This window comes from Lepus europaeus, chromosome 10 (genome assembly GCF_033115175.1).
Source record: "Lepus europaeus isolate LE1 chromosome 10, mLepTim1.pri, whole genome shotgun sequence".
Classification (NCBI taxonomy): Eukaryota; Metazoa; Chordata; class Mammalia; order Lagomorpha; family Leporidae; genus Lepus; species Lepus europaeus.
The window spans coordinates 49,227,046-49,250,646 of NC_084836.1; the positions used below are offsets into that span (position 1 = coordinate 49,227,046).

The 23,601-nt window shown below is 37.9% G+C and overlaps 1 protein-coding gene across 1 annotated transcript in view; it reads left to right on the forward strand.

Moving 5' to 3' along the window:
• ZFC3H1 (zinc finger C3H1-type containing) overlaps positions 1–23,601 on the forward strand; it is a 56,232-nt gene that overhangs the window by 26,631 nt on the left and 6,000 nt on the right. Inside the window, exons 11-27 of the mRNA XM_062203221.1 lie at positions 1,297–1,418; positions 1,744–1,893; positions 2,740–2,914; positions 3,523–3,654; positions 4,582–5,124; positions 5,211–5,320; positions 6,421–6,552; positions 6,659–6,780; positions 7,693–7,794; positions 7,977–8,096; positions 10,039–10,222; positions 11,375–11,561; positions 12,660–12,848; positions 13,818–14,055; positions 16,960–17,065; positions 17,146–17,344; positions 18,375–18,469. Of these exons, the coding sequence (XP_062059205.1) occupies positions 1,297–1,418; positions 1,744–1,893; positions 2,740–2,914; positions 3,523–3,654; positions 4,582–5,124; positions 5,211–5,320; positions 6,421–6,552; positions 6,659–6,780; positions 7,693–7,794; positions 7,977–8,096; positions 10,039–10,222; positions 11,375–11,561; positions 12,660–12,848; positions 13,818–14,055; positions 16,960–17,065; positions 17,146–17,344; positions 18,375–18,469 (2,906 nt within the window). The remainder of the gene's footprint in view (positions 1–1,296; positions 1,419–1,743; positions 1,894–2,739; positions 2,915–3,522; positions 3,655–4,581; positions 5,125–5,210; positions 5,321–6,420; positions 6,553–6,658; positions 6,781–7,692; positions 7,795–7,976; positions 8,097–10,038; positions 10,223–11,374; positions 11,562–12,659; positions 12,849–13,817; positions 14,056–16,959; positions 17,066–17,145; positions 17,345–18,374; positions 18,470–23,601) is intronic.

The window sequence follows — 23,601 nt, forward strand, 5'->3', positions numbered from 1 at the left end:
AATTGTTCTGTATACTGAAGAATTTTTGTTAAGGTTTATTTGAAAGTCAGAGTTACAGAGGGAGAGAGGGAGAGATAGAGAGGTCTTCCATCCGATGGTTCACTCCCCAATTGGCCGCAATGGCTGGAGCCTCGCCAATCTGAAGCCAGGAGCCAGGAGCTTCCTCTGGGTCTCCCATGTGGGTGCAGGGACCCAAGGACTTGGGCCATCTTCTACTGCTTTCCCAAGCCGTAGCAGAGAGCTGGATCAGGAGTGGAGCAGCTGGGTCTCGAACTGACATCCATGTGGGATGCCAGGGCGTTAACCCACTGCGCTGCTACAGCGCCGGCCCCCTGAAGAATTTTATTATTATGTTGTGACTGTGTTATCTTACCAGAAAAGTTTTTATTAACGTGTATAATCTAACTTTTATTTTTTCCCTATTGTACCAGTTATTTAGATACGGTTTAGTTCAATGATATGTCTCCCATAGGTTTTATTTATTTATTTATTTATTTGAATGTCAGGGTTACAGAGAGAGAGGGAGAGACAAAGAAATCTTCCATCAGCGGGTTCATTCCCCAGATAGCTGCAATGGCCAGGGGTAGGCCAGGCCAGAACCAGGAACTAGGAGCTTCATCCAGGTCTTTCACATGGGTGTCAAGGACTCAAACACTTGGGCCATTTTCCGCTGCTTTTACTAGGCCATTAGCAGGGAGTTGGATGGAAAATGGAGCAGCCGGGATGAACTGGTGCCCAAAAGGGACGCCAGCATCACAGGTGGTGGCTTTACCCACTGTGCTACAATGCCAACCCCAACCTATGATTCTTGACTACCTGATGTATTATACAACTAATTAGGTAATTTACAATCAGCTTTTTTTTTTTTTTAGATGTATTTTATTTATTTGCGAAGGCTATTCCATCTGCTGGTTCAGTCACAAATGGCTGGGGTTGGTCTAGGCTGGAGCCAGGTGCTTCTTTCTGGTCTCCCACATGGTTGCAGGGGCCCAAGGACTTGGGCCATCCTCTGCTGCTCTCACCAGGTGCACTAGCAGGGAGCTGGATCGGGAGTGGAGCCACCAGGACTCAAACCGGCAGCCATAAGGGATGCTGGCAGATGCTGGCATTGCAAGCTGCGGCCTAACCCATTACACCACAAAGCCGTCTCCCAACATTTTTTTTTTAAGTGAATAGAAAATGCTGAAGCTATTTTGTTGTTTCTAAATCTATCAGTGTACACTTGGTTGCAATGTAAAATAAAAATTTGGAACTTTTGAAAGCTATTGATGTAATTAACTTCATGTTTGTTTTTAGCAAGCTTCGAAACCAAAAGTACCTCCAAAATCTGAAAAAGAAAATGATCCTTTGCGAACACCTGAAGCGCTGCCTGAAGAAAAAAAGATTGAATATAGATTGTTAAAGGAAGAGATTGCCAAGTAAGTGACATGTTATATAATTCACTTTAAAAGTATATACTGTTGACAAAACTTCCCTTAGTCTCTAAAGTTTATTGATACTGGGAATGAATGATGATGGCTTTATTCTAGATGCAAAGTTAGCATTTTTATAACAGAGAGGAGGAAGCCAGCTGATCATCCAGAGACTTGAATAACAAGAACTATGTTAGTGCCAACTTGGTTCACAACATATTGGTCATCATTATAACTGTTGTGTTGGTTAATATTTTTATTTTATGACAATGAATACAGTTTTCATTCATTCCTTAGTGTGTAATGCATCTATCTTCATTGATTATTTTAGCCGCGAGAAACAGCGTTTGATTAAATCTGATCAGCTGAGGACAAGTTCATCATCCCCAGCAAACTCTGATGTGGAAATTGATGGGATTGGCAGAATAGCAATGGTTACTAAACAGGTTACAGATGCAGAAGCAAAACTTAAAAAACATAGGTGAGCCTCGTTATCTGGTTAAATACTTCATATATCTAATTGTTGCTATCCCAGAGGGATGTATTTTGTGGTGTGTGTCATTAATAACTGACAAGAATTTTGAATTCATTCCTTGATAGAATCATAGAAACTTACCATTTTCTTGTACTGAACATTGTTTAAGATTTTATATAAATCAGGAGCCAGAGCTATGGCATAGTGGGTAAAGCTGCCACCTGCTTTGTCAGCATTGCATAGGGGCGCCAGTTTGAGTGCCGGCTGCTTCCAATCCAGCTCTCTGCTACAGTCTGGGAGGTCAATGGGGATGGCCCAGGTGCTTGGGCCCCTGTACCTGCCTGGGAGACCCAGAGAAGCTCCTGGCTCCTGATTTCAGATGGGCCCAGCTCCGGCCGTGGCAGCCATTTGGGGAGTGAACCAGCGGATGGAAGACCTCTCTCTGTCTCTGCCTCTGCCTCTGTAACTCTGCCTTTCAGATAAATATGTTACCTTAAGTGTTCTTAATTGCTTATGTTTACATTGGAAGCATTATAAAGCTAAAGATAAAAACTTACTGAGGATTCAAAGAGTGTGAGGTTCAGTCAACACTGAGCATTTTATATAAGCTTTTCAACTGTCATATTGACTCATTAATTTTTTTAAAGAAGATTAGACCCATACTTGTTTTCATAAGAAATAGTGTCTGAATACTTATGTGGTTGATGAATAGGAAAATATTCATTTTTAAAAGCCTCACCTTCGTGTAATAGATCGTTTTTTTAAATGTGCTGTTGAAAAAAAACATGTGTTCTAGTGGTATCAGTCCACTAGTTTGGAAAACAATAAGAAATCTTGTTATTTCCCACTTAGGATTCTCCTGATGAAAGATGAATCTGTTTTAAGGAATCTAGTGCAGCAAGAAGCAAAGAAGAAAGAATCTGTTCGAAATGCTGAAACAAAGATTACCAAACTTACAGAACAACTTCAAGCAACTGAGAAAATTCTTAATGTCAACAGGGTGTTTTTGAGGAAACTTCAGGAACAAGTAAATTTATTTTATTAAAATATTATAGTCTTGGCCGGCGCCGCGGCTCACTAGGCTAATCCTCCGCCTTGCGGCGCCGGCACACCGGGTTCTAGTCCCGGTCGGGGCACCGATCCTGTCCTGGTTGCCCCTCTTCCAGGCCAGCTCTCTGCTGTGGCTAGGGAGTGCAGTGGAGGATGGCCCAAGTTCTTGGGCCCTGCACCCCATGGGAGACCAGGAGAAGCACCTGGCTCCTGCCATCGGAACAGCGCGGTGCGCTGGCCGCAGCGCACTACCGCGGCGGCCATTGGAGGGTGAACCAACGGCAAAAAGGAAGACCTTTCTCTCTGTCTCTCTCTCTCACTATCCACTCTGCCTGTCAAAAAAAAAAAAAAAATATTATAGTCTTGTGTTAACCACACATTTTTATAAGCTAGATTTTCTTTAAGAAGAAAAATGTTTAAGCTAAAGCCATCAAAATATATATAACCTGTAGTTTTTCACTAGACATATATTGGAATATTTTCATCTTCAAGTGAATACCTTAATGCTCTTGAGTTTTAAAGGAAAATATTCCTTCTCGTGAGATTTTCATTTATATTTTCAGAAAATTTTCCCATATTTTTCAGATTCACAGGGTTCAACAGCGTGTTACCATTAAGAAAGCTTTGACTCTAAAATATGGAGAAGAGCTTGCTCGGGCAAAGGCAGTGGCTAGTAAAGAAATAGGAAAACGTAAACTGGAACAAGATCGTCTTGGAGTAAGTTGTTTATAGAAAATGTACTTTTGGAAAGCAAAAGTTTTTTATGAACTTTTGAGAGTAAGAGATGTATAAAATAGTTAAGACTTTTCATTTAAATTCAGAGAAACTAAGATTAAATCTTTATTTTTTTTTGAAAAATAAGAGAGGCAGGGCTGGCACTGTGGCATAGTAAGTTAAGAATATGCCTGCAGTGCCAGCCTCTCACATGGGTGCCATTTTGAGTCCCAACTCATTCCTAATGGCATGAGAAAGCAGCAGAAGGTGGCCTAAGTACTTGGGCCCTGTACCAGTGTGAAAGACCCAGAAAAAGCTCCTGGTTTCAGATTGGCCTAGCTCCAGCTGTTGTGGCCATTTGGGGAGTGAACCAGTCTATGGAAGACTTCTCAAGTAAATAAATCTTTTTTAAAAATTGAGAGGCCTATACAGAGACAGACAGATACACACAGAGTTTCCATTTGCTTATATGCTCCCCAACTTGGCTCAGGAAACCAAAGGCAGGATTCAGGAACTCAAGTCTACTCCCACATGGATGGCAGGAATGCAAGTACTTGACCCATCACTGCTGCCTTCTCCCATGGTCTGCATTAGCAGAAATCTGGACTCAGGAGCCCAGGTCAGAAATTGAAGCTAGGTACTTCGTTGTGGAACATGGGCATATTAACTGGTATCTAAAACACTAGGCTAAATATGCCCTCAAAATGCATACCTGTGGATGATTAGTATTTTTTATTTTTATTTGACCTTGGTTTTTTTAGATGGCTAGCAGAGCTGTTGGAGACTTGTGTTAAACTCTGTTTTATTCTTTTTATTGATTCAGTTTTGTAATGTTGCCAATGTATTGTTAGAGTAGCACAATTATCTTACCAAAAACTATTTACAGAATCACAGTGATATACAATATTTGCATCATTTTTCTTCTCCTAGCCAAACAAAATAATGAGACTGGACAATTCTCCAATATCAAGTCCAAGAAAGCATTCAGCAGAACTAATTGCTATGGAAAAAAGACGATTACAAAGGCTAGAATATGAATATGCCCTGAAAATTCAAAAATTGAAAGAAGCCCGAGCCCTTAAAGCAAAGGAACAACAAAACATCGCTCCAGTTGTGGAAGAGGAACCTGAGTATTCTTTACCTCAACCTTCACTTCATGATCTGACTCAAGATAAATTAACACTGGATACTGAAGAAAATGATGTTGATGATGAAATTTTGTCTGGTTCAAACAGAGAACGAAGAAGATCCTTTTTAGAATCTAACTCTTTTACTAAACCTAATCTTAAGCACACTGATACACCCAACAAAGAATGTATAAACAAACTTACTAAAAGTACTGTAGACAAACCAGAACTTTTTCTAGGGTTAAAAATTGGTGAATTGCAAAAACTGTATTCAAAAGCTGACAGCTTAAAACAACTGATATTAAAAACCACTACAGGCAATACAGAAAGTGTCTTGTGTGGTCAGGTAACTAGACATTTTATAATCTTTATAAAATCAAGAATTCACCCCAGCTTTACTTTTTCAAAGAGTTATGTTGTCTTCTTTTGCAGGAGATTTCTGTGGATGTGGACTTTGTCACAGCCCAGAGTAAAACAACAGAAGTGAAGCCATGTCCTTTTAGACCTTACCATAGTCCTCTTCTAGTTTTTAAGTCTTACAGGTAAAAAGAAAAATTCATGAAGTTTGAATTTCAGGATTACTCTCTGGTTTGGTTTGGTTTGGTTTGGTTTTTTTCTCTTTAGAAAGATTCCTTTGTTCGTTTGAAAGGCAGAATTAGAGAGATCTTCCATCCACCGTTTCACTCCCCATACAGTCACAACAACCAGAGTTGCCTTGGTCCAAAGTCAGGAGCTTTTTCCAGGTCTCCCATGTGGGTGCAGGGGGCCAAGCACTTGTGCTACACTCTGCTGCTTTCCAAGCACATTTTCAGGGAGCTGGATTAGTAGTAGAGCAGCCAGGGCTCCAACTGGTGCCTGTATAGGATGCCAATGTTGCAGGCATAGTTTTACTTGCTATGCCATGATGCTGGCCCCACTCCCTGGTTCTTAGTATTTTATATTGAATATTTAATACAGATGGACATCACAGAAAAATGCACTTGTGCCTTTAGGGAAGGCAAAAATTGAGTGTCTAATGGGGCTTGTATCATATAAGGAAATGAGGCTTATCTCACTCTTAGGTTTATTAATAAGATTCTAATTTCTGGTTGCCAGTGGTAATGTGGAGAATTCTAGATTTCTGTCAGAAGCATTGGAAAAAATAGTTAGTCTTAAGAGGATTATTATATTAGTACATTATCCAGCTTCATAAAATTAATTTAAAATTCTCAATTGATTAACTGTGTCCCACAAAGCTTTTAGATTTTTAGAAGCTGTAAGTGAGACTATTTTAAATGGATATGATTTCACTGTAAAATTGTAAAGCTATTACAAGTAGTTTTTTTCCTAGTTTTTTTTGTTGGCTGTTAATCTGTACAAGAAATACTAGTATTAAATAGCATTGTACCATGTAGTTTAAAAAAAAAAAAAACTACTTTGAGAATACAGGGTATTTTGTTTTCTATTTCAAATCTTTTGTGTCTCAGTACAAACTGTATGAAGTGTTTCTATCACTTGATATTCTGACTTTTCAAGAGTTAATTTTTGTATTACCTGGATAAATAATAAGCTCAAAGTATAGTAACTTTGAGATTAAAAAAAAATAAGACTTTCCTAGTTTTCTGAGAAATGCTTATTGAGTGTATGTCTACTATCTTCCTAGATTTAGCCCATACTATCGAACCAAGGAAAAGCTTCCGTTAAGCTCTGTGTCGTACAGTAATATGATTGAACCAGATCAGTGTTTTTGCCGCTTTGATTTGACAGGAACATGTAATGATGATGACTGCCAGTGGTGAGTGGTTTTTATTTGTGAACATTTTATAGTTTAAAAGATAGTGTTCATTGGTTAACTTTAATATGTACATGATTATATTCTCCTTATTTTCATTTTATTTTAGGCAGCATACGCAAGACTATACGCTTAGCCGAAAACAGCTGTTCCAGGACATTCTGTCATATAACCTGTCTTTGATTGGTTGTTCAGAGACAAGCACTGATGAGGAAATTGCTGCAGCAGCAGGTTTTTAGACTTCGTTCTTCCTGAAGTGAAAATTTAAATATTGTGTATTCAATTGTTAACATTTTTAAATAGCTACAGTAATTCAGTACATTCACCCATGGTGCTTTAGCTCTGTGTGTGCAATACAGTAGCCACTAATGCCCTGTTGCTGTCTAAATTTAAATGAACCAATGTTACATAGAAGTAAAATTTACTTTCTCAAACTAGCCACATTTCATGTATTCATTAGCTATAAGTGGCAAGTGCTTACAAATAGCACAGCATGGATTTAAGAGATTTCCATCATTGCTGGAAGTCCTTTGGACAGAGCTCATCTAAATAATTTATTTAGATGAAAATATTAGCCTATTTGTATAGAGATTGTAAGAATGATATTAACGTAGGTCTCTGTTTAGTGTTATCAAAAATAGAGGAGGGCTAGACATTAATATATCTGTAGTTTCAAAGTTTATAATGAAACAGAACTTCCTGACCACTGTAGAAAGCATAGATTACTGTCAGACATTGTGAAAAATGTTATTAAGCTTTTCCCCAGATTTAGGTGTCAGAAAAACGTTTAAAACTACAAACCTTTTGGAATTGAGGGAATTGATATTTACTAAATTTAGTGTTATCACAACCCAGAGTGATTGTAAAGTCACTGAATCTATTTCATCATTCCTGGTCTGGGACTTTAACATTTACTTTTATCGTTTATTTTGTTTCAAGAAATATTTTTTTTTTTTCCCAGCCCAAATTTGGCCCATGTTTTAGTGGGATTTGCCATCATAGTTAGGGTAGGCCTTGCCTTCTCAAAAGGCCATAAGTATTGCTGACTCATAATTAATTCTTAGGCAATCCTTTGCTTCCTACCCTTTAATTCATTGATCCATATTGATATTTTTTATGAAGATGATGATGTTCTTGTTTTAGAAAAATATGTTGAGAAGCTTTTTGGAGTCAACAAAGATCGAATGTCTATGGACCAGATGGCTGTTCTCCTAGTTAGCAATGTCAATGAAAGTAAAGGTCATAGTAAGTACTTCTGTTGTATGTATTTAACAAAGAACCTTTTAGTTTTTGTGTACAGCAAATGTTTTGGCATTATGGTCTAAATATAAACTGGGTGTCATTTCTACTTTTTAAATTTTGTTTGGATGGCCTCCAAAATAAAATACATGCTGTATCAATTGACAATCTTCTTCTGTCTACTTTAGCACCTCCATTTACAACCTACAAAGATAAAAGAAAGTGGAAGCCAAAGTTTTGGAGAAAACCAGTTTCTGAGAATAGCTGCAGTAGTGATGAGGAACAGTCTACAGGACCAATTAAGTATGGTAAGAAATGTAACTAAAGGTCCAAAATTAAAAAATTGGCCAGTGCTGCAGCTCAATGGGCTAATCCTCCGCCTGCGGCACCAGCATACCAGGTTCTAGTCCTGGTTGGGGCGCCGGATTCTGTCCCGGTTGCTCCTCTTCCAGTCCAGCTCTCTGCTGTGGCCCGGGAAGGCAGTGCTTGGGCCCTGCACCCGCATGGGAGACCAGGAGAAGCACCTGGCTCCTGGCTTCGGATCAGCGCGGTGCACCGGCTGCAGCGCGCCGGCCGCAGCGGCCACTGGGGAGTGAACCAACGGCAAAGGAAGACCTTTCTCTCTGTCTCTCTCTTACTGTCTAACTCTGCCTGTCAAAAAGAAAGAAAAAAAAATTAGTAAAATTGTGTTGCTTCATCTTTGTCTAAACACTTTGCTAATCTTCTGGTGTATCTACTACCCTTGTTTTATTTTCTTAAATCTGATGCCGCTGTTTTGTGCAGTATAGTTACTCTTTGTGCAGGATTGCTTCTCACATTGCAGGGTGTTTTGCATTCATGGTCTCTGTCCAGTAAATGCAAGAAGCAGTACTTAAGTAAATGTGACTGCTTCAGGTATTTCCAAACATACACTGGAATGGCGAGAACAGTTCTGCTCTCATTTGAGAACCCTGCTTGGCCTGTATCCTCCTCGAGAGGAGATGTTGCTTTCTTTCATGAAGTAGATTCAAAGTGAATGATTTGTGTGAATGAACAAAATGTGGGTATCTTATTGTCAAGCACATCTTACATTCTGATTTAAAGTTTACATAATTTGTTTACTATTTGTGGGTTAACAAGTATCCAAGTGATATACCTTTTCTCTAGTTTAGATCTAGTAGGATAAATCATCCTCATTGATTATAACTTTGACTTAATGTTTTAGTTACAATTAAATGAACGTGTGTTGGGGTCTTAAGCTTGAGGCTGGCCCCTGACCAGCAGGGGACAGTACAAGCACTCCCCGACAAGGCGAATGGGAGAGGTAAGGTCGACAGGTCAAGCACGCTGCAGCAATCACCCGTGAGTTCTGTCGAAGCAGGAACTACTTTATTGAGGAAGTGTGCAGGCTCATAAGGCTTACAAAAGACATGCGCAATAGGGGAGCCAGTCAGCGAAAAGGTCATGCATGGGTGGACCACCCACAGGGGCATCTTAAGCAAAGTATAGGGATCACGCACTGTCCACGTGTCCGGAACTAACGTGAACCTATCCCTGCCGGTGGTCTTATCTTACGTAGCTTAACCACAGCAGACACAAACACACCCCTCGAACATCCACCAAGCGCCATATTGTAATGGGAGATTTCAGGCAATGCCCAACAAATGTGATTTATCAGATAGGAAACTATACTGCTAGTATGCCAACAGAATCCTAATTTCCTGTGTCATTTTTATTTTATTTTTTAAAGATTTATTTATTTACTTGAAAGAGTTACAGAGAGGCAGAGGTAGAGAGTCAGAAAGAGAGGTCTTCTATCCAATGGCTCACTCCCCAGATGGCTGCAACAGCTGGAGCTGCGCCAATCAGAAGCCAGGAGCTTCTTCCGGATCTCCCATGCAGCTGTAGGGGCCCAAGGACTCAGACCATCTTCTACTGCTTTCCCAGGCCATAGCAGTGAGCTGGATTCAGAGTAGAGCAGCCAGGACTAGAACTGGTGCCCACATGGGATGCCGGCACCACAGGCAGCAACTTTACCCACTACAACACAGCGCTGGCCCCATCCTGTGTAATTTTTAATAATACCTCTTTTCATTCTGAGAAGTATCTAGCTTGGATGATAAATTAAGTGATAACTCTATCTTAAAAGTATGAGCAATTGCATATCATTAGAATCCTTAGCTTATTAGATAATTTTAAAGATGAGACCAGTTTTTTTTTTCTTGGTTTTGCGCATTAAAGAAATATGAAGCTAATGAAACTTCCTTATAGCCTTTAGGCCAGAAAACCGAATAAATGTTCCAGCTTTGGACACAGTTGTTACTCCAGATGATGTCAGATACTTTACAAATGAGACTGATGACATTGCTAATTTAGAAGCCAGTGTGCTTGAAAATCCTTCTCACGTCCAACTTTGGCTCAAGCTTGCATACAAGTACTTGAATCAAAATGAGGGGTAGGCCAATTTCAAATATTTTTGTAAACTTTTGCACATTTGTATTTTTATGTTTAAGGTTTATTTCACCTGTGATAATCACTTCTTGATGTCAGTGGAGTCTTTGTTTTTCACTATTTATTAAAAATTATTAGAAAAGTTTAAGATTAGATTTTGATTTTGTATTCATGCCTCTGTGTTTGGGTAATAAATTATACTAAGTTGTAACTTCAGTAGGCTCTATTTCAAAACAAAAATAGTTAAAAACAATAAAATTAACAGTGACTAGATTAAATTTTATGTTAACTTCCAATGGAGATTTAAAGCTTATCTAAGAACCTCTAAATTCTGATGCATTGAGTATTTAAGTAAGGTAAATAATTTATCTCATAATTGATAGCTCTAGTTGCATATCACACACTCTGACTACTTTTTGGTACACACTACTACTTTTTGGTAGTAGAGATAAGCCAGGAATAATCTTTTTATGATCATTATCTTAAAGTTCTTCTTGGATTTATTTCACAAGGTACTTGATATATCTGACTATTGTAAAACTTATTATAAAATCTTTTAAATAAGGCAGTACTGCATAGTGCTAATAAAACACATGTCTGACTATGGTGCTATTTAACTTTGCTATGTGTCATTTCCATGTTAATGGGGTAAGTTACAGTGTTTTCTTTCTGACTCACTCACTGAGTGAAGGCCAAAAGAACTGTACATTATTTTATGAATAGGATCATGAGAGAAAATTATCTTCTCCAAGAGATAGCAAGCCCTTGACCGTTGAAAAGAACTATTATATTGAAAGCTTTGATATTTTGTGCTGGCAGTAGCTGGCCTTGAGGAGAGAGTTGTTTAGCTTTTCCTGTTCTAGAACAGTGTAAATCATAAAAGATCTTGCTGAATATGGACATAAAGCACATTTGAAGTTGATAATGTTAGTGGTTTTATAACACATTTTTATAACACTGAATATCCACTTAAAAAGGAAATCTGGATCTTTTAGGACAGATGTGATTTTAAATCCTAATTTATTACCCTGTTTAAGTCATTCTGACTTCTTAACAGATTCAAACAGAGAATAGAATTTTAAAAATTGAGTCATTAGACTATTTAACTTTTCAAGCACTTTTTAAAGAATGTTTGCTATTTCTTTTAAACATGTAGGCCATGTTCAGAATCCTTGGATTCTGCTTTAAATGTTCTGGCACGAGCATTGGAAAACAACAAAGACAATCCAGAAATTTGGTGCCATTACCTCAGATTATTCTCTAAAAGAGGAACCAAGGAAGAGGTGCAGGAAATGTGTGAAACAGCTGTTGAATATGCTCCCGATTATCAAAGCTTTTGGACTGTGAGTAGAAAAGATAACATAGCTGTGTGTGTGTGTGTTTGTCCCGATAGTTCTTTAGGTGTTCTTAAATATTGATAGTAAATAAGTTGGGATTAATTTAGACTAGGCAAGAAAAAAATATTTAGTGATGGAGGTGATGTTTGTTAGTAATTTTATTGTTAAGGAAACAAATACAATATCATTAAATATTTTGCCCTTACCTGTTCTTACACAGTTTTGATTTGGGTAAAAATTAAGTGTACTTTTGCAGAGTAACCAAGAAAATATCTTTTAACTTTTTATATTTTATAAAAATTACAAATTCCAGGTAACATTTTGACTTTTCTTATTACTTTAATGAAAATAATCCAAATCTGAAATTCATACTATCAGCTCTTGCCCAACTACAAAAGATATGGTGAAAAAATGTGTTCTCCCTCTTTCTCAGATACTATAATTGTGCTTATGAAATAAAAAAAAGTTTTCATTAATAGCCAAACTTTTTCAGCTGAACTTAAGAACTGTTAAATTCTTAAATTTACACATATATTGGTTGCTATCAGTTCTATCATTTACTTGCTAGCTAAAATTGTGAATCAGATACCTGGTTAACCTTATGGTGAATGAGCTTAGTGCTTTAACTCCTACTGTATGAACTCAAATAGTGAATAGATTTGGACATGTAAATTGTTTGGTCTGTAATGTGTTTTACTTTCTTTTCCTAATATAAATGCTGTCAAATTTTTAATAATACAGTCAGACACCTGAGCGACACAAATTCTTTGTGAGCATAAACATGGGAACTTTTGAGTATCCATCATGGTCTTGTTGTGATTACCTACTGACTCACAGAAAGGAAAAATGAAATTGCTTTAGTGATGCCTCCCAGAGTACATCTGTATTATTTTCTTTTTAATCTGATTCTACTTTACAACATGTGATAGAAGGAGAAATACAGGTTATAGTACTAGAAGATGGGTTTACACATTTTTATAATTACCCTTTCTGCAGAAAATGAAGATTTGCTATTTGAGACAGTTGCTTAATGAAATGTGAAAATCTGTAGTTTTGGCTCATTCTTCTAAAGCAGAATTAACTATATGAAACCCCTTTGGGTAGTTTCTACACCTAGAAAGTACCTTTGAAGAAAAGGATTATGTTTGTGAGAGAATGGTGGAGTTTCTGATGGGAGCAGCCAAGCGGGAAGCATCAGATATTCTATCCTTTCAGCTTTTAGAGGCTCTTTTGTTTCGAGTTCAGCTACACATATTTACTGGAAGATGTCAAAGTGCACTTGCGATTTTACAGGTAAACATGTATTATAGCACTTAATTGTATTTTGTAGAAAATTCTAAAAGGCCTAAAACAGAGACTGGATTGCGGGTGGGAGTATGTGTGGATATTTGGTATAGTGCTTAAAACAACTCTTGAGATGCCTACATTCCATTCCTGAGTGCCTAGGTTCAAGTCCCATCTCCACTCCCAGTTCCAACTTACTGATAATGTGCATCCTGGGAGGCTGCAGGTGATTGCTCACATGGTTGGGTTCATGTCACACACACGGAAGACAGATTGAGTTCCTGCCTCCTGGCTTTGGCCTGGCCCTACTTCAATTATTGAGAGCATTTTGGGAGTGAACCAATAGATGGGAGATTCCCCTCTCTCTGTCTCGCTCTTTGCCTCTCAAATAAATAAATAAACAAAACAAAACAAAAAGCCTACAATATTGTAGGTAGTATTTTTTGCTTAATGGTGTGAGTATAGATTTTGGGTTTGAATTCTTATTTTCCACTTCCCAGTAAGTTACATGACATTGGGTAACTATAACTTTACTTTTTTCATTTTCTTGGTGATAATAGTATCTTTAGAATTCTCATAAGGTTTAAATAAAATAAAAATATTAAAGATAAATTTTAAGTTTCAAATCATAAGGAGAAAAAATCAGTTAATAATGAAAGTCATCTTCTTGGATGTAGGGTTTTTTGTTATTTTACTGTTTTGTCTATCTTACTGGATTTTAAATATTAGGACACTTAAAATACACCCAAAATTTAGTTTTTCATTAATTATGTCATAAACTTTAGTGTAACAAAGTTTGAATAACCTAGTATTGACATTTCTAGAGATCTTTAATCAAGAAAATTAGTGACTCAATTCTCAGATATTTAGAACTACTCCAAAGAAGTATGCTTTAGTTTTCTTTACATTAATGTTTGAATCTTACTGTGAACAGTAATCTTTAAAAAAATGTTAAAAAAAATTTTTTGTCTTACCTAGAATGCATTAAAGTCCACTAATGATGGAATAGTAGCTGAATACCTTAAAACAAGTGATCGATGTTTAGCATGGCTAGCCTACGTACATCTTATTGAGTTCAACATTCTCCCTTCAAAGTTTTATGATCCTTCTAATGCAAATCCTTCAAGAATTGTTAGCACAGAATTATTTGTGATGCCATGGCAAGTAATTCAAGATGTAAAGACTAATCCTGACATGTTGCTAGCAGTGTTTGAAGGTAAGTATAAGTATTCATAGCATCACCTATTATATATTATAAATTATAACATCAATATTTAGAGTAGCAGTTTGCCTTTTATTCTTAATTAGGTGGAATAAATTTATGTGTCACGAGATGTAATTTCATTTTATTGTGTGAATGTTTAAGATTAAGGATTGAATTAAAATACAATTGGCATTCATATCTTTGAAAATTAAGAACCGTACTACCCTGTTATCTCACTTACTTTTCTGATTCTGGTAAAAGATATCAGTTAAATATGTAGATAATATATATCATAGAGGTTTGGTGAGTTGATTGAACCCAATAAGCAGATACTATTTTTTAGTTCATTAGGTTTAAAAGGACATATGTTCTTTTTATTTAAAAGATTTATCTATTTGAAAGGGAATTACAGAGAAGCAGAGGCAGAGAGAGAGAAAGGTATTCCATCCACTGTTTCACTCTCCAGATGGCCGATCCGAAGCCAGGAGTTTCTTCTGGGTCTCCTACGTGGGTATAGGGGCCCAAGGAGTTGGGCCATCTTCTATTGCTTTCCCAGGCCATAGCAGAGAGCTAGATCTGAAGTGGAGCAGCTGGAACTTGAACCGGTACTCATCTGGGATGCCAGCATGCAGATGGCGGCTTTACCAACTACGCCATAGCACCGCCCCAGGCCATATGTTTTTAACTCAGCAATACTTTCTCCATCAATGACTTTAATTGCTATTATATACTAAATTGATATCTGCTGTGGAACACATACAAACTATTGAGTCTGTTCTTCCTGAAAAGAGGTACATAGCCTAGTCAGAAGATAAAATCTATACATTTGACATAATTAATATATAAAGCCATATAACAGTATATTAGTATATGGTTCAAATTGTGTGCTACAGAAGAAACAAAGATCTGTGACTTATAGGTTATTTGGTATAAGCTATGAACTCGAAGGGAAGTGATTATCGTATGTTGGCACGATCAAGTAATTCTTCATAGAAGAATCGAAACTTGGAGTTGAATCTTGAAGCATGGCTGTGATGTGGCATAGTGAATCTACTCAGAGATGTATACCCTTATTTATGTATTTCCCAAAGTTCTATAATGATGTCTGGCAGTGTACTAAGTGCTTAGTAAATGCTTATTGAATAGCCCAATGTAGAGAGGAAGGGGAAAAAAAGACATTACTGTTAAGGGAAATAAGTAAGTAAAAAGCAACAAATAGGAACTGATGCAATGGGTTTGAAGTTAAATTGAAAGAAGGGAGAATCCTTATCGAAGAGAGAACTCTGTGCTGAATAATAGCAGGGAGTAAGCTTGGTGGATGGGATAGGATTATTACATTTTTAGGAACTTGAAAAGTGGTAAACCTGATGGCAGTAGAGATGCTTTTAGAATTAGAGCATGTGCTTGAAGAGAAATTAATAGGTAAGAAAGCCAGTAAGAAGGTGATGGCCATGATTGAGGCACAAGAAAAGTAAACTGGAAAACAGAATTTGTTAGGCACTTAGAGATGTAGGAAACATATTTAATGTCAGGGAGGAAAAAAATGGATAATCCAAGATGATTTTCAGAGTTGGAAATAGAAAGTGTCAGCAGTAGAAAAACTGTTAAATTGGAGGAGCCAGAGCTGTAGCATGGAGGGTGAAGCCACAGCCTGCAATGCCGGCATCCCATATGGGCGCTGGTTCGTGTCTCAGCTGCTCCGCTTCTGATCCAGCTCTCTGCTATGACCTGGAAAAGCAGTAGAACATGGCTCAAAGTCCTAGGGTCCCTGCACCTGCGTGGAGACCCGGAAGAAGTTCCTGGTTCCTGACTTCAGATCAGCACAGCTCCAGCTGTTGCAGCCATTTAGGGAGTGAACCAGCAGATGGAAGACCTGTTTTTTCTTTCTGTTTCTGCCTCTCTGTAACATTGCCTTTCAAATAAATAAATAAATCTTTAAAAAAAAAAAGAAAGAAAACTGTTAAGTTGGAAAGACCAATTTTGTTAGTAGTGGTGGTATTTGAGAATGTCGTTGGTCATCCAAGTGGAAATAATTGTTGGCAGAAGGAAATAAGAAAGTGGACCATAAGTGGATAGTTGTGGATAAAATTTTAGAGTTGTTAACATAGAAATGATTGTATTACAAAGTATTTGCCATTTTCAATGTGCTAGCAAAGTCAATCTTTTCAGTAATTGAGGCAGTATTTTCTCTGAGGAATGATGTTTAACAACATAACAGCAGTAAGGGGTAAAAGAGTAGAGTCAGTGAATGAGACTAAGAGGAAATGTAAACAATATCTGGGAAGCAAAGGCAAGGAAGAACATTGCCAAATAAAATGAGGGTAAAGAGGAGCTTCTAGGTTTGATTAAATATGAATCTTCATCAGTGAACTTCAAGCGCAGTTTTAAGAATGATGCAAATCTGGGAGGTCATACAGCCGTTGAGCAAGGAGGAAATGATGACAGTTGTGTAAAGTAAAACTGCATATGCAGCAAAATCAAATAAAGTGGACGAGTTTGTTTTGAAGGAGTAAGGGATGGCTCTAGCTTGGAGACATTTCAGTGGGTATCAAGCAGTAGAGAGGATCTCCTTTGAAGTTAGTAGGCAGGGAAAAATGAAATGATAATTTTCTGTGATTTTTTTGATTAACTTTAAGATATTTAGGATAATTGCAGAAACACTTTTTTTTTTTTTTTTTTAAGAGAGAGCATTGCTAGATGCAAGTGCTCAGATTATTCTAGTGCTACCAGTAAAATGAAGGCAGGTGATTAAATTTTAGGGGTTTGGAGATACTGGAGTACCGTCTGTGCATAAAATCAAAACTCCAGTAAAGATGATAAGATGATGGGTAAGCAAATAAATAGATCATCTTAGACCTGGAATAGCATACTCAGTAATTTATTTCACATTTGAGTCATGTTGATGTTTTTGGGTAGATGCAGTGAAAGCTTGCACAGATGAGAGCCTTATTGCTGAAGAAAGAATAGAGGTCTGCCTTCCACTTTACACAAACATGATTGCTCTGCACCAGCTCCTAGAGAGGTAAGACTTAATTCACAAGCAGCTAACATTGTGTTAAAAATTGATAGTGTCCGATGTTTATCACTTTTTCTCTTGTTAAGGTATGAGACTGCAGTGGAGCTTTGTAAACATTTATTGGAATCCTGTCCCATGAACTGCCAGTTTTTGGAAGCCCTTGCCAATTTATATTTGCAAACAAATCAGAATGACAAAGCCAGAGCAGTGTGGCTTACTGCATTTGAAAAAAATCCACAGAATGCAGAGGTTTTTTATCATATGTGCAAATTCTTCATCTGTCAGGTAAAAAAAGACTCATAATTCTTAAATACAACATTTTTATGTTCCATATTTCCTTAAGGACAAGTTCCATGTCTTAGTCATATTTATTCCCAACACCTATCACATTGCCAAACACATAATAGACAACAGATAATTAGTAAATGGTTTAAGGTGTGGTCATGTTGCATATTAAGCTATTTAATAATTAGTTGAAATTACTTCAAAGATTAGAATATGGAAATTATCTGGATGTGTCCCAGACTTTCCTCTTGAAGCCTTTATCCACCTAACAAGCACAGTATAATTAGTGAGTTTTTAGGGTGTTTTCCTCACTTGAAACTTTTTCCCTTCTTTAAAAAAAATACATTTTTGGCCGGCGCCGCGGCTCACTAGGCTAATCCTCCGCCTTGCGGCGCCGGCACACCGGGTTCTAGTCCCGGTCGGGGCGCCGGTTCTGTCCCGGCTGCCCCTCTTCCAGGACAGCTCTCTGCTGTGGCCAGGGAGTGCAGTGGAGGATGGCCCAAGTCCTTGGGCCCTGCACCCCATGGGAGACCAGGAGAAGCACCTGGCTCCTGCCATCAGATCAGCGCGGTGCGCCGGCCGCAGCGCGCTACCGCGGCGGCCATTGGAGGGTGAACCAACGGCAAAAGGAAGACCTTTCTCTCTGTCTCTCTCTCACTGTCCACTCTGCCTGTCAAAATAAATAAATAAATAAATAAAAATAAAAAAATAAAAAAAAAAATACATTTTTAATGACAGTTTACTGTGCATATTGATGGAGTATAGTGTGACATTTCATTACATGTACGTTGTATAATGACTGTTGGTTTATCTGTCATCTCAGACATCATTTCTTTGTATTGAGAACATTCAGTTTATTATTTTGAAATAGCCAATTATTTTCAACCATAGTTAATCCTACTGTGCTATACAACACTGCAAGTTGCTCTTTCTTTCCAGCTATACTCCTGTACCCAGTCACCACCCTTTTAAACATTTTAATTAAGTCTTGTTAACCTGATGAATATTATTCTCCCTCTCTTTTAAATAGAATCAAGGCGATAATCTTCTTCCATTTTTGCGGAAATTTATTGCTTCCTTCTTTAAGCCTGGGTTTGAGAAATACAGTAATTTGGATCTGTTTCGGTAAGTGCTAGAACTCTTGATTTGTATAAAATTAAAGATAGAGTACAGTTCAATGGAAAGACTAATTTCTTTATGGATTAGTTACATTTTTAACTGATTTATATACTCTAACACAGAGCTGTTAAGGAGTAGTGTAAATAGAGGCAAGAATAAAGAATTTCTACTATGCAAAAGTGAGGCTTGTATTATCATAGGAACTGTTTTCTTTCACTTTGTTATTGTTAATTTTTGCACTTGATATGATAGCAACTTATACTGAGGCAATATCAGTGGTTTTTGAAAACATGAGTTTTAATTTGACTAATAAAGTGGATGTAAGTAATGCTCAGATGCCTTTTTCTTTCTTTAAATTCTGAAGAAAACTGCTCTAGTTTCAGAACTACTGTTGAGTAAGAAGATCTAGAGGATTCTTTTCTCAGTTGTCAGTTTCGCCATAACCATATAGAGCTCTGTTATTTACTGTCTTTGCTTTGCTGAGAGTTCTTACAGAACATAAGGAGTGATAATCTGGGGAGGCTTTTAACTTATTGGGAGACAGACTGGTTCGCTTACCAAATGGGTTGGATCAGGGAACTCAATCCAGCTCTCCCATGTGAGTACAAGGACTCAATCATTTGAGCATTCCAGGGTACGCATTCATGGAAGGCTAGAATCAGGAACGGAGCAAGGACTTGAAACCAGACATTATGATACTCCATCTGGTTCTCCCACGTGGGTAATAGAGGCCCAATAGTTGGGACATCATCCACTGCTTTCCCAGGCACATTAGCAGGTAGCTAGGTTGGAATTGTAGCAGCCAAGATTTGAACTGGTGCTCATATGAATGCTGGCAGTGGCTTAACCGGCTGTGTCACAATGCTGGCTCCAGTGAACATGACAATTTTCCTTGAGATTTAAGGTCACTATTCCTGCCCAGACTTGTATCTTAATGTTTTTCTAGTTTATTGATACTGTGATTTTGGTGTCATTCCTGAAATTCTGGTCTGTTGCATCCAGATGAATATTTTACAATTAATTACCAACAAAATAATTTTAAATGCAAGTTAGAAAAGAAACTATTCTGTAAAGAATTTACAGACTTTTTAACAACTTTCTTCAGATTAGATTTCTGTACTTTTTTTTTTTCTTTTAGAGATTTATTTATTTATTTGAAAGGCAGAGTTACAGAGAAGCAGAGGTGGAGAGAAGGGCTCCATCTGCTGGTTCACTCCCCAAATGGCCCTCAATGGCCAGAGCTGCGCCAATTCGAAATAAGGAGCCAGGAGCTTCTTCCAGGTCTCCCATATGGGTGCAGAGGCCCAAGGACTTGGGCCATCTTCTATTGCTTTCCCAGGCCATAGCAGAGATGGGAAGAGAAGCAGCTGGGCCTCAAACCAGCACCCATATGGGATGCCAGAACTGCAAGAGAAGGCTTTACTCACTATGCCACCGCACTAGCCCCTTTAGTTCTCAACTCAGGCAGAGGACTAATTCAGGGCTGAACAGTCTGTATATGGACTTGCTGGTTCTGGTGTTCCCTTGGGTGTGGAGGTGGTTGGTTTAGCTTCAAAGAATGTGCAGCCAGTTTCTACCTTGGTAACTCATCAAAGATCTTCAGATATTCTTGACGTCAGATTAATTAAGTAGAATAAATAAGAATAAAAATCTGAAGATGGGTTGCCTCCAAATTTTCTTGTTGTTTATTTTTAAATCATCTTGTCTTCTTAGATTCTTTTACATATAGTCGAAATGTATTAGTAAGAGAAATCAGTGCTCTTAATAGGCTCAAGATACTTTTAAAATTTCATTAGTAGAAATTGTAAAACAAAATGCTTAGCACCATATATTTACCTGGAGTTGAATTCTAACAGCTGTGTGTATGACATTTAATATAAAAATCATAAGCTCTTTTAAAAAAGTTAGGGGGGCTGTTGCTGTGATGTAATGGACTAAGTTTCCACTTCCAGCGCTGGCATTCCCTGTGGGAATCCCAGCTGCTCCTCTTCTGATCCAGCTCTGTTTAATGGCCTGGGAGAGCAGTGGAAGATGGCCCAAGTCCTTGGGCCCCTGCACCCATGTGGAAGACCCGGAAGAAGCTCCTAGTTTCAAATCAGCCCCACTGCAGCTGTTGAGGCCATTTAGAGAGTGAACTGGCAGATGGAAGACCTTTTTCTCTGTCCCTTGCTCTGTCTGTAAATCTTCCTCTTCAATAAACAAATAAAACCTTTAAAAAAAATCGTAAGCCAAGGGGTGGGCACTTTGGTGCAATGGTTAAGACACTGTTTGTGTGACACCTGCCTTCTATATTGAAATGCCTGGTTCAGGTCTTGGCCTCTCTACTTTCTATCCTGCTTTCTATTGATGTGCAGCTTTGGAGGCAGCAGGTATGACTCAAGTATTTGGATTCTTACCACCAACATGGTAGACCCAGATTGAGTTCAGGGTTCCTGACTTCAGCCTGGCCCAGTCCTGGCTGTTGGGGGCATTTGGGAGTAAGCCAGCAGATGGAAGATCTCTCTCTTTCACATAAAATAAGTGTATTTTCTTAAAACATCAGAGGCAGAAAGAATCAGATGAGGTGATTTTCCTGTGTTTATAGTTACTTTGAAGATTAAATACATAGCCAGAGAAGTTAACTCTTGGGGATTCCATTCCCTTTACCTAAGTTAGCTAAGGATTGTAGTCTTATGTAGATTATATTTGAAGTCATCTCTTTTGACCTGTCTCAATATCAATTCAGAAAACTAAAATTTGTAGAAGTCAGTCATTCGTGCTAAGTTAGCTAGTTATGACAAATTAACTTATTAAATTGACTTTTACTCCTCCTAGTTCTTGTGATTGCCCCCCCATGCAGCTTCTGCAATCCATTAAAACTTTGCCCTTGCAATCTTTTTTTTTTTTTTTTAAGATTTACTTTATTTATTTGAAAGAGTTAGAGAGGTAGAGACAGAGAGAGAGGTCTTCCATCCACTGGTTCACTCCCCAGATGGCTGCAATGGCTGGAGCTGTGCTGATCTGAAGCCAGGAGCCAAGAGATTCTTCTGGGTCTCCCATGTGGTTGCAGGGGCCCAAGGACTTGGGCCATCTTCTGCTGTTTCTCAAGCGGTAGCAGAGAGCTGGATCAGAAGAGAAGCAGCCGGGGCTAGAACCAGCGCCCATATGGGATGCTGGTGTTTCAGGCCAGGGCTTTAACCCACTGCACTGGCCCCACCCTTACAATCATTTTAAAATTCAGTGTGTAAATCATTATACTAGATTATCATTTTTGAGATCAGTGTATTTCCTTTAAAAATGCTGTTCTTGAAGTTGCTGGTAAATGTATACAGATTCAGTTATATTGGGAGGAAAATTGTGTTAGCCAAACTCAAGTTTCTTTATGGATAGACCTTTTTTTTTTTTTTTAATCTTACCTTTACTTTTTTAATGGGGATAGAAAATTACATATGTAACTTTCATTACATTTCTTTTTTTTTTAACTTTTATTTAATGCATATAAATTTCCAAAGTACAGCTTATGGATTACAATGGCTCCCCCCCCCCATAACTTCCCTCCCACCCGCACCCCTCCCATCTCCCACTCCCTCTCCCCTTCCATTCACATCAAGATTCATTTTCAATTCTCTTTATATATAGAAGATCAGTTTAGTATATATTAAGTAAAGATTTCAACAGTTTGCACCCACATAGCAACACAAAGTGAAACATACTGTTTGAGTACTAATTATAGCATTAAATCACAATGTACAGCACATTAAGGATAGAGATCCTACATGAGGAGTAAATACACAGTGACTCCTGTTGTTGACTTAACAATTTGACACTCTTGTTTATGGCGTCAGAAATCTCCCTAGGCTCTAGTCATGAGTTGCCAAGGCTATGGAAGCCTCTTGAGTTTGCCAACTCTGATCTTATTTAGACAAGGTCATAGTCAAAGTGGAAATTCTCTCCTCCCTTCAGAGAAAGGTACCTCCTTTGATGGCCCGTTCTTTCTACTTGGATCTCACTCGCAGAAATCTTTCATTTAGGTCATTTTTTTTTTTTTTGCCAGAGTGTCTTGGCTTTCCATTCCTGAAATACTCTCATGGGCTTTTTAGCTGGATCCAGATGCCTTAAAGGCTGATTCTGAGGCCAGAGTGCTGTTTAGGACATCTGCCATTGTATGAGTCTGCTGTATATCCTGCTTCCCATGTTGGATCGTTCTCTCCCTTTTTTTGTTCTATTGGTTAGTATTAGCAGACATTAGTCTTGTTTATGTGATCCCTTTGACTCTTAGTCCTATCATTATGATCAATTGCGAACAGAAATTGATCACTTGGACTAGTGAGATGGCATTGGTACATGCCACCTTGATGGGATTGAATTGGAATCCCCTGGTATGTTTCTAACTCTACCGTTTGGGGCAAGTCAGCTTGAGCATGTCCCAAATTGTACATCTCTTCCCTCTCTTATTCCCACTCTTATATTTAACAGGGATCACTTTTCAGTTAAGTTTCAACACTTAAGAATAACTGTGTATTAATTACAGAATTAAACCAATAGTATTAAGTAGAACAGACAAAAAAAAATACTAAGAGGGATAACGTATTAAGTTGTTCATCAACATTCAGGGCAAAGGGCTGATCAAGTCACCGTTTCTCATAGTGTCCATTTCACTTTAACAGGTTTCCTTTTTGGTGCTTGGTTAGTTGTCACCGATCAGGGAGAACATATGATATTTGTCCCTTTGGGACTGGCTTATTTCACTCAGCATAATGTTTTCCAGATTCCTCCATTTTGTTGCAAATGACCAGATTTCATTGTTTTTTTACTGCTGTATAGTATTCTATAGAGTACATTTCCCATGATTTCTTTATCCAGAATACTGTTGATGGGCATTTAGGTTGATTCCAGGTCTTAGCTATTGTGAATTGAGCAGCAATAAACATTAAGGTGCAGACCACTTTTTTGTTTGCCAATTTAATTTTATGGATAGACTTTTTAAAACCTTTAATGTGCTAGTAAGTGTTGTTACTTTTCTAAAGTGGGCTATAATTTTTGGTATTTCCTAACCTTATTTGGTCATGGGCTTCTCTTTGACAAGTGGCTTATGAACCAGTATGATGAAAGATAATTAAAATAAAGCTAAATAAAATATACATGTATGGATTTATATG